The sequence below is a fragment of the Cotesia typhae genome, unplaced genomic scaffold (genome assembly GCF_013202065.1).
Source record: "Cotesia typhae breed Kobodo isofemale line unplaced genomic scaffold, CoteBio_Ctyphae contig_4, whole genome shotgun sequence".
In the NCBI taxonomy this organism is placed as follows: domain Eukaryota; kingdom Metazoa; phylum Arthropoda; class Insecta; order Hymenoptera; family Braconidae; genus Cotesia; species Cotesia typhae.
Window position 1 is genome coordinate 120,528 of NW_027423748.1, and position 16,489 is coordinate 137,016.

The 16,489-nt window shown below is 28.2% G+C and overlaps 2 protein-coding genes across 2 annotated transcripts; one reads left to right on the top strand and one right to left on the bottom strand.

Annotated features, from left to right (window-relative positions):
• Positions 1–170: 170 nt before the first annotated feature.
• Positions 171–2,705, bottom strand: LOC141527362 (uncharacterized). Its single transcript, XM_074242788.1, has 3 exons — positions 2,577–2,705; positions 760–1,996; positions 171–610 (listed from the first exon to the last, which is right to left on the bottom strand). Exons 1-3 carry the CDS (start codon positions 2,703–2,705, stop codon positions 171–173), a joined length of 1,806 nt encoding a protein of 601 aa, XP_074098889.1.
• A 792-nt stretch (positions 2,706–3,497) lies between these two features.
• On the top strand, positions 3,498–7,547 carry LOC141527522 (uncharacterized). The gene is made up of 5 exons (XM_074243056.1): positions 3,498–3,882; positions 4,142–4,305; positions 4,689–5,138; positions 6,968–7,166; positions 7,249–7,547. The coding sequence occupies exons 1-5, from the start codon at positions 3,660–3,662 to the stop codon at positions 7,362–7,364; spliced, it is 1,152 nt and encodes a 383-aa protein (XP_074099157.1). The 5' UTR covers positions 3,498–3,659; the 3' UTR covers positions 7,365–7,547.
• Positions 7,548–16,489: the final 8,942 nt, after the last annotated feature.

Sequence of the window (16,489 nt, forward strand, 5' to 3'; positions counted from 1 at the left end):
TCTTTGCATCAGAAAACGTGTGGCGATTTGATCTTCGCGAGCGTTTGGGCTACTTAGAGATTCAATAATATTCCGGTTCCAAGCTTCAAAAATAAAAGCATTGTGCACCCAAGAAGGACCCCAGTTCATTACACATCGAACAAGATGAGTTAATGAATGGATATTCGATGTCATTTTTCAGTGCCAAAGAACTTTTCAAATAGCCTGACGTATTCTTTCAATAACATTGACGCACGATCCAGTTCTGATAACGTTATTGAATCACTATTCAAATAATGCATAGCTTCTGAAAGAAGGGCCAGATGATTAACATATTTTTCCTCTAAAACCGGTTTTAAACATGCTGGAGCATAGTCCAACCAGTTTCGCCATTCGGAAGCTTTCCATTGCGCGTAAAAATGAATACTTCTAGGAGTTCGAGCTCGACGAGAAGGAGGTTTTATAGATAATAATATTTTATCAATTATTTTTATCACATCGAGGTGTCCAATATAATAGGAAGCTTTTGTTGTCGTTGACAGAATTGTCATATGTAATTTTGCAGCTCCTAGGAAAGCTGCATGCATAGTATCAACGACTACACCTTTGGTGATACTGAACAATGGTAAAGCTGTTAATGCAGAAAATCCTTTTATACCATGTCGCTGAATACCTTTTTAGTCACAAATTTCATGTCCGCTAACAACTCGGAGTCAGTTCTTAATTTGCCATAAGACTGACTAAATGGATAGATGAATTTTCCCCGTGACAAACTTTTACCTTTCGCATAACAAAATGTACAGCCAAAGTAACCATTAAAATTTTTGATGCGAACCACTGCTGCACGAGCTGGTGCATCTAAAGTGCAGGTAACAACAATAAATTTTGAAGTTACTTTGGCTGTTTCAGAAGGTCTCCATGCTACTCCTTTTGTGTACAATTTTCTTAATTCTGACGTAAAAGGTCGCAGCAAATTGTTCATCTTGGGATGTTTGTCGTCAACAAATATTGCTGCTAACATTACATATTTTTTGCGCATATGTGGCGGCAATTCATTGAGCTCTACATATACGGGCCATGCACTCGACCGAGAGGAATTTGATATTTGACAGCCGTCGGTGTTGATAGTGAAAGAAAAATTATACCATTGCTCCAAAATCTGTCCTTTCGAAGATAGTTTTTTGTATGCTTCACCGTCATAGATGTCTTCTATCGCATGGATATTTTTTTTTTGTCTAGAAAATCGGTATTTTAAGGATCGTTCCATGTTGGGAATTTTCAACAATTGTTTTAATTGTGATTTCAAGCTGATGTATAAAAAAAATCCTAAATGTTCTTCAGATTTTGTAGGTCCACATTTTTTACAAAAACATTCGGTTTGTAACATGTCACGATCATTTTTTCGACCTAAGTATGTAGTGCACATCTTACAATAATAGTAGCGTGAAATCATTGAGTTATTACGGCATAATGCTCTCCATAACGCTGCTTTAGTTGTTGGTAAACTACTAAGTATGTGTGATGATTTATTCCACCGAAAAATGTCTAAAACGGCTTCATACGACATACGGTGCTTTATGGATGTAGCAATAATGGACAAAAAGTGATCTTTCATTTTTAGATGTTTCTTCGGAATCAGTGGATATTGGTATTTGATAGAAGAATTTATAGATAAAAATTCAGCCTCGTCACTTTCATTATCTATATCATTATCATCGTTGTTATCATTATTATCGGTGTCATTATTATCATCATTGTTATCGTTGTTATCATTATCAACTTCTACCTCATCAGTAAAAGTATTATTCTGCTCACCACCGTCGGAGAACACAGTTTCATTGTGATGATAATTGTCTTCATCTTCATAATCTTCAGAGCTGTCGGCATCCGTACTTGTATCAGTAGTTTCTTCGTCGTCAATGTCTGAAGTGTCATACCTCAATAAATTATTAGACGTATTAACATTCGCACGATTGATGTTAACATGATTATAAATAAATGTATTGTTTGATACTGGCTGTAAAAAAAAAATATATAACTATCACAGTTTTGAAATAAAATTATGTGGTGTGAGAAATGTAAAAAGGCCGTATTACAGCTGTTAAATAAAATTTGTGAAGAAAAAGTATAAAAAAATTGTGAGGAATTAATGCAGAGTGGATGATTATTTAAAGAAATTCATTTCAACGAGCGCTTCATTTATGTTATCAAAAATACTTATCAATTACTTCGAAATAAATATAAATATTTAAAAATTTTTTATCCAAATTTGAATTTTCTAAAATAAATAACACTCGTCAATTTTTTATAATTTTCAAACATTCCAACTTTTTCGAAAATTTTGATTTTTTTTTTTGGTTTAAGTTTTTGAGATTTTAACAATTTTGACAACTTCCTTTTTTAAAGTAAAAATGAAATCTAGAAATGCAAGAAATAACTAAATGGCTGAAGAAAAAATTAAAAACTGACAATTTTTTCTCTACATTATTATTTATATTTATTAATTTAAAATCGTTAGGGAAGAAAAAAAATTTTTGCACGTTCTTTTAACATTTATCACACGATACATTTTTAAAAATTCTCATGATGTTACTTACCAATTTATCAAAGAAATTTTTGGGAATACGGACTTTTGTTCCAAAAGTCGAAAATAATCTTTTCAACTTGCGCTTGTTTCGCAAATAAATTGCCGTGCGAGATGTGCCGGGACGTTTACTGTCGGACATTATTGACAGTGCATAATAATTCAATAATTATGGTAATAACAATTTTTTCATCCACTGTTCTTAATTGGTTCGTAAGTATCTATTTAAAAATAATCGTTTTTCGAGTAACCTATAAAATTAATAAAAATATAATTTGCTGACATGTACAATTTTGTATAAAAAAATGTAGTTCTAACTCAATTATTAAAAACATCAAAAAACTATTAAACGTTTGACAATTGGAGTATTGTAAAAATTAAAATATTTTTTTCTATGACAACACGGAGCGAGAATTATAGAAATGGATCACTTATTCGAAAAACTTAACTTGTTATATAATAATGCTCACCTCTAAGTTTTTCAAACTAAACCTTCTCCAATAACATTGTTTGGTTAACTGAATTATTCTTCAATACATTGTAAGAAAACTTGTACACGTGCTTAGTTGATAGTATTAATCGCGTTTGTTTATATTTAATATTATTCAATATTATGGTTATATCTCCGCATGCATAGTAAACTTCGACAACAAATATGTCGGCGCATGTAAGCCAAGAGCAATTTGTTAAAATTGATTGAAATGAAGCATGTGTGCAACTGAAAAAAAAAAATTTAATGCTTGCGCAAAAATAAACTCGCGAATTTATGCGCATATTTTTTGCGCAAAAATTTCAAATAATTAATAAAATGATCTTTTTTAAGAAAAGAGGCTTAAAATTCATAAGTAATGTTTTTTAAATAAGATAAAACGTTCAAATTCGATTCTTAAAAACAAGCATTTATTATATTTTATTTAAATCTTTTATATTTTCTTTTATAACATTTGAAATTTGTACGCTCAACAGTTACTCGCTGACGCTTCACGCAGGTGTCCTTTGCGCATGCTTGCAAATTATTTTTCTATAAAAAATCATAATCATAATATTCCCATTGCACTTTGTTATCATTGTGATTTATAACCTATAAATTAACAAAATGTCTAGTGAAATAAAAAAACTAAAGAAGCATGTCCTCATAAAATATAAAACATCTTCTGGTATAGAAAAATTTAAAGTGGTCTACAAGCAATCCATTCATCATCGTGAAGAGAATGATGATATGTTGCCAATTACTGACTTGGATACCTGGGATTCAAACTTATTGTATTCTATCAATGGTGAAAAGATGGTGGGGCCCATTACAATTTTAGACGATGATGGTAAGTTGGAAAAAATGATGTGGATTTAGTTCTATATATATCCCTGATAAATTAAAATGATTAAAAATGATTAATTTTTTAATAATTTTTAATTCTGTCAAATCATGCAAATCATTTCAAATTATATCTCTTATGGGCATTTAACATTGTGTAATCATTTTTAATCATTTCGTTTTATAAGGGATATATGTATATATCCCTTGGGTAATGGGGGTATGTATACATACATTGTTAATCGTTATAAACTGGATTTTTTCAGAATCATTACAAGAGTTAAGAGAGCGCAATAATCACCTGACCGATAAAAGGATTCCAGCTGACAAACGCTACAGCATGACACCACTTGGGAACAAAGAAAATAAAAAAAGAAAAATAAAATATACAAAAAGCTCTGGGTTACGTAAAGACGAAGCAGCTCTACGGGTACCATTTAAATATTGTTATAAGAGATCTATATTTATTTTACATAATTGTTTTCGTATACATATATTATGATTTAAACTTTGAGTAAATCACAAACCACTTTAAGATTTAAACTTTGAGTAACTGTTAAGAATTTTGATCTCCATTTTGTCTCAATTCACAGCAGATGTATTTATAAAATTTAAAATAATTACAGAAAATGATATTGTTAATCTTAATTTTTAAAAAATTTAGAATAAATATTTAATACTAAAAAATAATATCGTAATACTGTAATTTGGAATCATTTTATAAATGCATCATGTTAGCGAACTTCACAAATTTTGAACAATTTCAATTATTGATAATCAGTCCATTAATTCAATAAAAATTTCAAATTTTAGAAAATAATGAAAAATGCAGAACAACTAGCAGACAGAAGTGGAGACGACTTTTTTAATGAACTCAATGTGGATGATCACAATAATAACTCAGATGATGGTGAGGAAGAACCAAATTCGGACCTACGAAAAGACGCGAATGAAACTCCTTTACAGTCTACAGAATATGAAATTCCTCCGCTAGCTAGTCCTGGACATAGTTCTGATGAGGAAACTGAAGGAAATGAAGAAATAAACCCTCAATTGAATTCTTTTCAAAATATATTGAAAGAAGTAACTAATTTAACTCACCGAATTACGAAATGCCAAAGAAACATGACAATAATGAAAAACTCGATGGTGACAAAAGAAACACTTAATGAATCTATTAACAATGCTCTAAGCCGTAACTCAGCAGTTTCAAAAGAAAATCAACCCTCTTTCGAAGATCCTGATTTTGATATAGATGGCAAGGTAATATGTGGAAAATAAATTATTGTTCAGGAAAAATTTTAATTTACACTCAAAAAATGAAAATTTTCCGAAAAATTAAAATAAACTACTTTCAACAGTACGAATATTTTCATAACTTTCTAAAAAATATTGTTTTAAATTTTTAACTAGTGGATAATTCAGCGTTGGCTTCATGAATTGTTTTTCAATATGTTTTTACTTTTTAGTTTATTTTGCTTTCAACTGATGTTTTTTTATTTAGTTTTTTAACTGCATTCTATGGCACGCCGTTTTACTATTTAATAGCAGAATATTTTATAAGAACATGAAAAAGAAATTTTTCTTTTTCATTTAAGAAAGAATTTTTTAAGTCAATTACTTTTATGTACCCTGGTTAAAAATATTGATTGAAAAGGATTGAAAATGATGAAATTAGAATACTTTTGAATAATTTCAATTCTTTTTCATGTATATATAGATATACAGTTCACATAGGGTGACTGATTCCCAATACTTTTCAATCAATATTTGTAATCAGGGTACTGACATAATACAAATATCATAATTTTATGTACTGACATAAAATTAAATGCTTATACATAGTAAGAGATACAGGAATAGTCGAATTATAATTATGTTACAACATAATTAAAATGTTTTAAAATTTTTGGTTTGGAAAAATAAAATTATTTTTATTATCTTGTAACATAATAATAATTAATACAATTCGATTATGCTCAAAGATAATCAGTATTTTTATATAACACGAAAAACATAATAAAATATATTAAAATTATGTCACTACATAAATAAAAATAGGTTGATTAAATTTGAAACAGTTAATAATCTTTGCAAAATTTATATTAATGTTTATCGAAAAAAAAAAAAAATCGCTTAATTTTGTAAAAGTTCAAGTCATAATAAAAACTAAAAATAAATTTATGTTGCAACATAATTAAAATTAAGACATTTTTTATTATGTACTGACATAATTATTTACATTGACAACGAATTTTAATTATGTAGTAACATAAATGTAATTTGAATTATTCATTATAAAAATAAATCAAATTATAAAGATAAATGAAAATGTAATAATATAGAAGCGATCAATAAGATCAACATACATAATTTTAATTGAAACATTTCCATTATGTACATAATTTTAAATGAAACATTTCCATTATGTACATAATTTTAATTGAAACATTTCCATTATGTACATAATTTTAATTCCAACATTTCTATTATGTACATAATTTTAATTCCAACATTTTCATTATGAACATAATTTTAAGTCCAACATTTCCATTATGTACATAATTTTAATTCTTAATTTCCATTATGTACATAATTTTAATTCTTAATTTTCATTATGTACATAATTTTAATTTGTAATTATATTTAATTTTAGATTAAAATGTTATAAATAATGACTTCAATAATAGGAATTTTAAGGAGACAATTAAATTTATGTCACAACATAATAAAAACTGCTATTTAAAATTATGTCCCTACATAATTATAAAACTTTCATTTTTAATTATCATGACACATAATAAAAATACGCTTTTGATATTTAACTCAACTCAGAATTTTAATTCTTCTATATTTTATTATGTCACGACATAATAATTATTCATTAAAAAATTTATGTTCAAACATAAAATTAATCTATAACATTTCAATTATGTTTTGAAATAATATTTGTATTTTTAATTTTAGTTATTAATTTTAAGATAATTTTTCTGTTACTATTAAATAGTAAAACGGCGTGCCATAACATTCTTTAAGTTTCTTGAATAAAAATTTAATTCGGTATAATCATTTGACATCTACGACTTTTGTAGGTAACCATTCTAGAGGACTATAAAATGGGCTTTAATGATTTTAATGAAGCTTTAAACGCTACATCCAACTGTCGCAGGGCTAAAAAAATAATGAGAACGATGTGGACCACAGAACAGAAAAAAAACATGCGAGTCAAATTTGATCGTAAGAAGCCTGACACCACTATAGTTGAAGAGCGAGCTTATATCAAAATACTTCGTAAGTGTGATTTGTCAACAATTTTTAATTAGAATTAGTCAAATTAAATTTTATACTAATAAATCTTCTTTTCTTTCTTTAGGAATTATGACTGAACTCCAAAAATACAAAGTTATCCCAGTGTATACGGATAATGATCGAGCATCAGTTAATATAAAAATGTGGGTTTCAGACTGGCTGAAGCAGACTTCTAAATAAAATGGAGCCTGCTCATTGTACTGATTTGAGTAATCTAACAGCCCTAGTATATGATCGCGTACTCGTATATGATCACTCCATTTATTTGTATATCTATATTCACAAATATAGGTATACAAATACATGGAGTGATCATATACTGGTGCGTGATCATCTATCGGGGCTTTTACCCTATATAATAAAATAGCCAACTAATTAAAAGGCAATAAAGAAACAACATTCAAAGAATCGCTCTATTAAAAAATCAAAAAGGCTTGATCATTCTAAAGCTATCTATTTAACATAGTTGTAAACAGGAAAATACCTTGTGATTATTAGGGTAATTTATATATTATTTATAGGTTTCATTATTATTATTTCATATGATATTTTTATTGCAATTGCTTGTGATATTAATGGATATTATAATTATAATTAGTTTTTACAAACAAAAAAATATGAAATAACAGATATGTTTGTTAACTGATGTTGTGTATTGATAAGAGAAAAATTAATAAAAACTTTATAGAAAAACCGATAAATCTTTGCTTGACAATTATTAGTATTATAATTATCAATTATTTATTTTTGAGAATACCGTACTGACATACATTTGTATTTATAAACTACAAGTCACTGGTTTGTCAATAGTAAAAAAATCGGTTATCGACCGTGAAACGACCAGGAATTTACTCCGTTTTCATGGTTTAATAACAGTATGACGACCGTGTTTGAACTGTCTTGTAATCGTGCAGGGACTCATTATTCACCATGTTTTCACTGTGAATTCACTATGGATGTGTAGTGCTCATACTGCGCAGTCTCCGGATAGTGACTTAATATTCACTATACTTTGACGGTGTTCAAATTAAACAAATGCACCGATGTTTCACCGTGATCACGCCATGATTAAACTTAGTCAGCTCAGTCGAACATTGAAAGAAAAACCGATTTTTCACCCTATTCCAAACGTGATGACAAAACCGCCAGGGTAGTTGTTCGTTATGAGTAGGAGACATTCGTAGTTGACAATGTACGGATGAGTTACTTTGTTCTTATAGGTAAACTTTTATTCTAAATATTAATAGATTAATATTTTCAAAATGGTGACTGAAATATTAGTATCGTGTCATGTCCAGGTTTTGTTTTCAAGCTGTTTTCACGCTTTAAAAAAAAATTAATTACAATGCAGAAATTGTTATTTGAAAAGTACAATTTTGTAACTATAGCATGAGGTGTTCGGTATATAGTTATGTTAAAAATAGATCGAAAAAGCCTTTCGATCGTAATATGTAATTTCCTTGCTAAAGTATATTTAAATATAATATTTTTAATAGATACTGACGTTGGACGAAATATGCTCAATCATAACATTCTTAAACAAAAACTCATTTGATACATCTATTAATAAAATTTATTTTTCTCATTAACAACAAAAGTATCTTATCTTGGAAATATTAAAAACCGGTTTGCTATCAAACGATTCCATTAGTTTTCATGTCAGAATTTACAAAAAATTTTCATGAATCCTTACTCATGAGTCAGAAAAAAAAAAAATATATACATATATATAGGATAATAATCAACTGCCTTTACTCTAACAATTCTTATCGCATCTTCTTGAAACTTGGCATACATATTCTACCGATAATTATTGAGGTTAAGTTCAAAGATGAGCCAAATCGGTCGGTTAGTCTATGAATGAGAGCTGATTTAACATATAAAAAAATATCTGAAAAATCAAATTTTTTTATTCTCCTTTCAATAAATTTCGAATGCAATAATTCTTTTTACATCTGTAAATTGTATCCGAAAGTTTATTATATAAGCTTCAATTTACATATATCTACATGGATTTTTAGCTCAAAAAAATTATCTATTTTAGCACTTACTAAATTAAATTTTATTTTTGTATTCGTTCTACTTATAAATAGTTTTTTTCAAATTATTTCTTTAGTATTTGTATACTTTTCTTTTTCAGTATATTTCATAGAAATCAAACTTTTAAATTAGTCTTCATGTCGGAATTGTAAAAGAAATTTTTGTGTAGATAATTTTTTGAAAAATATTATCCCTTATTAAAAAAAAGAATTAAGAATGATATCACATGTTAAATGCCCGTAAGAGATAGTATTAAAAAGGATTTGAAGGATTAGAAAGTATTCAAAATGATTAAAAATCAAATCATTTTTTATTCTTTGTAATTCTTTTTTTTTAATAAGGGATATTAAAAAAGCGCTACTATAGTTATTGAAATTCCTAATTTGCTCCTCAAATTGTAAACATTGTTCTACCATTAACATGCTATTAGCCGTACGATCTGGTTTTTTCGATTTATAATTTTTCTTTTTTTAGAAATTTCAGAGTGGAATATTTAGAAGATCATTTCGGTGCCTGCGTTTTAATGTATTAATAATGTGATAGCTTAAAAATTTTATAGCCATATATCATAGCTAAATTTGTCATTAACGACAAATTTGGGAACTGGGGAAATAAAGGATAAAGGGCAAAGGGGGACCCGTACTCAATAGGAATTTTCGGTAACTGAAAAAATTATAATTAATTCTTAAAAATTATTAATTAATTATTATTATTGATTTTAAGTTAAAATCAATATTCATAAAGGATAACCTTTAATTATTTTTGTAATACAAATTATGTATAAAATACACTTGATTGATTGAGAATGTTTTACTACAGCAAGAAATCTACTTCAATTCCCGTTGCTGAATAGGTTTTTTTAATTTTTGGAAGATTTTAAAAATTATGGTATTTTACCAAATATGATTGTCTATGTCCAACACTTCTTTTTTTTTTTTTTTTTACGATTACACATCTGTTCAACTCGATTCTTTATATCATTTCTGAGTAATTAAATTTTAATTTACAAAAATCAAATTTTTACGAAGAACTATTATTACTTGACTAGAAACTTTGCCGTATTTCAGTTATAAATTAACTATCCATTTTTACTAGATTCATTGAAATAAATCCTGAATAAACAGTTCCAATGTAAAAAGTTGCATCATGTCCGCGTTCTTTAAACTTATTTCAGTTATATTCATTTTTTAAGAAAGGATGTAATATCAACAAAACAATAAGTAACAAATGTAACTTTTAATAAAAAAGTGAACATAAATTTAGTTAAAAACTAAAATGTTCAAAAACATTTTTTTTAACTTACCTGGTGTGCGCTTTTATAGAATTGATATTTTTATATTTTTGGCGTAATTGAAAAAATTAAGAGTAATAGTAACGCATACCAAGTTAAAAATTTTTTTTTTAATTACGTTTGTTATGTGGTGATATTTTTAGTAGATTTTATAGAAATCTAACTATTGCATTGGTCCTCATGACGGAACTTTTAAAAAATTTTGCTATATTTTGACTATACTCGTCGAGCTGAGTCGGAAAATGCATATAGTTCAAAAGTTTATATATGTATATAATATATAACCGGTATATATATATCGGATATAACGCGGCTTGTCAATTTACAACGGATCTTTACCAAACTCAACATGGTTATTCTACAGATGAATACCAAAGTCAAGTTCGAAGATGAGCTTAATCGGTCAAATAATTTAGAAATACCAGGATTTCAATATTTTAAAAATCATAAAAATTCACGTTTCTTCACTTTCTTACTCGAGTAACTTTTGAATGGGATAACTTATTGAAATTCTGTAAAATGCATCTAAAAGCTCTTTAAAAAAACTTCAATTTTAGAACCATATCATAAGTGTAGTCTTAAAATTTTTTATAAATGCCAGAATTTAAAAATTTTAAAAATGATAAAAATTCACAATTCTTCACTTTCTAACTTGAATAACTTTGGTTGGAATGGGATAACTTATATTGAATCTCTGTAAATTGCATTTGAACGCTCTTCAAATGAGCTTTAATTTGAGTACCATGTCATATGTGTAGTCTTCAAATTAAGTCCTATTCCGCTATGCCAAATATGAAATTTTACTTTAGTAGTCCTTTTTTTTCGATCAATTTGTCCAGTGTTTATTTTCAGTAAGGAGGTATACTAAGTTCAAATTTATCAAAACAGTAAAAATCATACGTTATAATCTAATTGTAATTTTGATTAATAAGTAATAAAATGAAAGCTAATTCCATTTTGGCTGCCGAACGGTCTTTTTTTTTTACTTAATACTTTTTTGTAAAATACAAATGTTATTGAAATGAGTGTAATGAATTTGAACTTAGTGCGACTTTTAAAAGTTAGACGGTTTTTTTTAGGATTTCATGCATTTTTGTAAAGAAAAATTTATTCTTTTTTTAAATACACTAATTAAAAAACTAACTTGGTTCAACACTCAGTCTTGATCCAAGAGAAAATTTTTAAAGAGGTGGTTGTCTTGCTTCAAGAATATATACTCATAATATTAAGTATCTTAAAAAGGAAGAGAAGATTTTCTTGAGGCAAGAGACGAGTTTCTTCGATCCATACCAATTCCGACTAGATTCAAGAAGTTATTATCTTAAGTCGATCCTATCAAATTCTAGACCCGTATGTACTTTTTCGACAAAAAACTCTAAGTTTTTAAATTTATTTTTTATTTATTACAAGTTTTTTAGAGGTATTTGCAATGTTTTAAAAAAATTTCAAGTAATAAAAATTTATTGATTTGAATACGCGGCATTCTTGAATAAATCTTAAACCAAGAGAAGAATTTCTTGAGTTAAGAAGACTGATTATTTGAAAATAAGAGTTCAGTTTTGAAGAGAATGTTTTTCTTAAGTCAAGATGGTTTTTCTATCAGTGTAGGCTTGTAAATGTCAACTATTTAAGATTTTTCACAGTGAAATTGTTTTAGTGTAAATATTGCATGTCTTAAGGCTTTAAGAGCGAGCGTAGGTATGCTCTATACTCTTGCCGAAAGTCAAAATCACTATTTCATCTAATTTTTTACTTTGATTACCAATGTTTTTTATTACTTTTTATTTACTTGAAAGTAAACAATGTCAAAAAAAATATTGACTGAAAGTTAAAAAATTTTAATTCAAATAAATTTTTGTTTTTCATTTCTTAAAATTTTAAACAATGTTAATTTTGATTTGTAAAATATTATGTCGATTACTTGGATTTGCTCATTTTACAACTCCTCGTAAGTAATGAATGTTTTTCAAAAGTCGACTTATAAACGTAGACTGTGCGCAACTTTTTTGAGTAAAATTTTTTTTGATGAGATTTTTTTTTTTAATTTAAATGCAAACAATAGATTATTTGAAGTTAATTAATTATTCGTAAACAATCATCAAATATTGTTATATATACATAGTTTTAATGAATTTAAATAGAAAAATTGATAGTGTACATCTTAAGATATAAATAAATAAAATTCATATAAATAAATAAAGATAAATAAAATTTTATTAAACAATCATTTGATGAGTAACATTTAATTGATGTAATTTGAATTGAGCACTTTACTAATGCAACTCTTTAACTTGAGGCGTTAACAACATCCAAACTCGACAATTTATGTTAGTGTAATTATATCGCGCTTGAGTGTATAAAGATAGAAATCGTTGGAACTAGATTTCATATTGGCGTTTGCTGTGTAGTTCTAAATAACGGCTTTGAAGCGTTTTTTATAGTTTATCAACACAAGATTTTGTATTAAAAAAGTTTTCACCTAAAAAGGGCGTTGATGTAGTTTGTGCTGGTTAAATTTAACGATTTTAAATAGATTTTTACACAAAAAAATCATAACTAAATGTTATGCTGTTTAATTACAGAAGATCGATCTATTAATTATAAGATTTATTTTTAAATTAATTTTTATCATTATAAAATTTGTATAACCCTAAAATAAAATACGATTCTGTTTATGGTATACACACTCGGTCTATTTGGCGCTTCAACGCAAACACTTTTGAACGACACTTGACTTCCGACTCGATCGAGTCTGCGGATTAAAAAGTAATAGGTGACATTATAACGGCGAAATTGCAGTTTAAAGATATTTTTATTTTATTGGATTACTAATTAATTTAACTAAAAAATTAGGAAAACAGTTGACCCTAAAAGCCATCCCTGTAACTTCTCCCTATTTTTGTGCTCATAATTTCACTCGTACAACGTTTTTGCGTAATTCAAGTTTAAAAATATAAAGTTTTTGTTATTTTGAGCTCGAAAAGCTCTAAACATAATTATTACGTGCTTTTAAGCAATTCGAGCTGAAAAAACTAATTATAGAAATAAAACAGGATTTTCGAAATTTTTAAATAGCCATAACTTTTAAATCAGCCCTATATAAAAATGGAAAGCACTTACTGAAAACATGACCTCTACTAGACAATTTGTTAATTATAAATTAACAGTTATTAACAAAATCCTGCTGGTATACTGCATTCTATCACGCCTATACAGACCAACATAAACTTCTGAACTGGCGGTATTTTTCGGCACTTTCGAAAAAAATAAAACACGTAACGAAATACATTTAAAATCAATAATTTTAAAAAGAAACGACCCAATTCGTTCAATTTTGAAAAAGTTAGTACGATATATAACTTTTGACATTAATAAATAATCGTTTTAGAACACTTTAGTAAAGTTTCAATAATATCTTTAACTTCTTTTTTTTTTTTAATAATCATCAAGAAACTCTCGAAACGCACTGATGAAATTGTTTTATCTCATTCTATTTTCTTTTACAGTCTTAAATTATCGTATATTTTCCATTGATTCTAGGCTAGCAGCTCATCTGAACATGCAACTATGGATGTAGACGATTACATTAGTGGTGATGGTACTGTTTATACTGCTGATAGTGAAGATGTAGATGCCGATGTTGGAGACAGATCCTATGATATTGCTGATGACAACAATGATGACGACGATGACGGCGACAACAATGAAGATGACGGGGAAGAAGAAGAAGAAGATGATAATGATGATGAAGATGATGATGATCGTGATGATGATGATGATGATGATGAAGATGATCATGACGATGAAGATGATGATGATGACGACGATTGTGATAATGAAGATAATAACAGCCCATATTTTAGTTTTAATAATATGCCAAATGCGAGCGTACCTCTGATTGCTAAACGCAATTTGACTGCGAAAGATCAGATTCTCTCAGCAATAGCTATGTCAGTCCGACATCGACAATCGTACGAAGCTACAATACATAATTTAAAGTGGTTGAAAAGTTTATATCATCAAAATTCGATTCCAACAACTAAAGATGAACTTTGGACGTGTCTTTCTCGCAATGAAGATTTATTGGAGTATCATTATTATTGTAAAAAATGTAAAGACTATTTGGGCGAGAAAAATTTAAAAACTTATCAATTACAAAATCAATGCCGATGTGGTGCATGTGGTCCAGATAATGAATTGGAATGTAACCTAAGTTTTTTTATTTACATTAAGCTAGCAGCACAAATTAAGGAACTATTTTCATTGCCTGGCATTAGTGATTCATTAAATTATAGATTTCGGCGAATAAAAAAGGATTCCAATAGTTATGAAGACATTTATGATGGAGAAGAATATAAGTCTCTGAGTGCCCTTGGAAACTTTTTGGAAAAATGGTATAATTTTTCGTTTACGATTAACACGGATGGATGTCAAGTAGCTAAGTCTTCCAACGCAAGTGCATGGCCTATTTATGCTGAAGTTAATGAATTGCCTCCGCACATGCGTAAAAAACACATGCTACTTGCGGCAATATTTGTTGATGAAGAACATCCAGTAATGAATAATTTTTTTAGACCATTTACTGATGAAATTCAGATTCTTTTTACTGATGGTATTAAATGGAATCCTTCAATTACAACAGAAGTGACGTCAAGATTTATAGTCACCACACCCTCGCAGCCCTATAGCCATGATGGATCCATGATGGATCCATCGTTAAAATGGATTCACCATGGATCCATGATGGAACCACGATGGATTGGATGTGGTTTTTGGCCGTTTTCCCGTAACGGTTCCACCATGGATCAACAATGGTTCCATAGTGGATCCGTGTTGGAACTCATGTGGTTCAACTGTGGTTCCAGTATGTTTTTTGTAATGGTTCTGACATGGTTTAATTAAGGATCCATGATGGATCCATCGTGGACCCATAAAGAACCCATGATGGATCCATCATGGATCCATGATGGATCCGTTATGGGTCCGTCATGGGTCCATCGTGGATCCATCAATATTTCCAAAAATAAATAAGTATAACTTTTCGATATGAACGTTTTTAGATGAAAAGTTATACTTTCGTGGTCATTTTTTTCAAAGATTTACGGGGTCTAAAAAAATGAAATGACAATAGTTAAATTCAAATCGTGAACCCGGCGCACTTCAATCCGACTCCTTACCTGTTGGCCTAATGTTTTACTATTGCATTGGCCCTCATGACGGAAGTTCCATAAAATTTTGTCATTTTCCGACTCCGTTGAACGGATTCAGAAAATATATATCGTTCGAAAGTTTATATGTATATATATGAATATATATATATATATTTATATTAAGACAAGTATGTACAAATATATATTAAGACAAATATTTAAGACAAGTATGCACTTTCTTGAGACAAGAAATTTATTTTCTTGTCAGGAAACAGTAAGTTTTTTGCTTCATTTATTTATTAAACTGTAAAAAATAGTTAGATTATAAACAAAATTTTTACGTTTATCTGATAATATTTGACAGTTGCTAAAGTCCGAGCTGTTGTGAACGCATGCGTGTAAGAAAAACTTAATTGCTACAAGAATATCGCTGTTTTAGATAACAGATTTCCTGACTTGCGCCAAGTAAGTTTTAAATTTGACCTAAGAAAAAAAATTATTTCAAGTAATTGACGTTCTTTTTATCAGAAAAATCATCCTTAAGTCAATTAATTTAAAATTTTTTGTAGCATTAAATTTTCTTTATACAAAGTTGATAAAGTCTAGAAATTTTTTTACTCGTCCCAAGAAAATTTCTTTCCGACCTTTAAAATTTTCTTAAACCATATTTGGACTTTTTTTTCTGCGTACATGATGGACAGCAAAATTTGTTCGACCTACTTAGATGTTTTTTTTTCCGTTTCTAACGTACTATATCAATTTTTGGAAAATATTTAATTGAACTTTGTTAAATTATCTAGGCAGTAGTATTTTTCATTCCACGA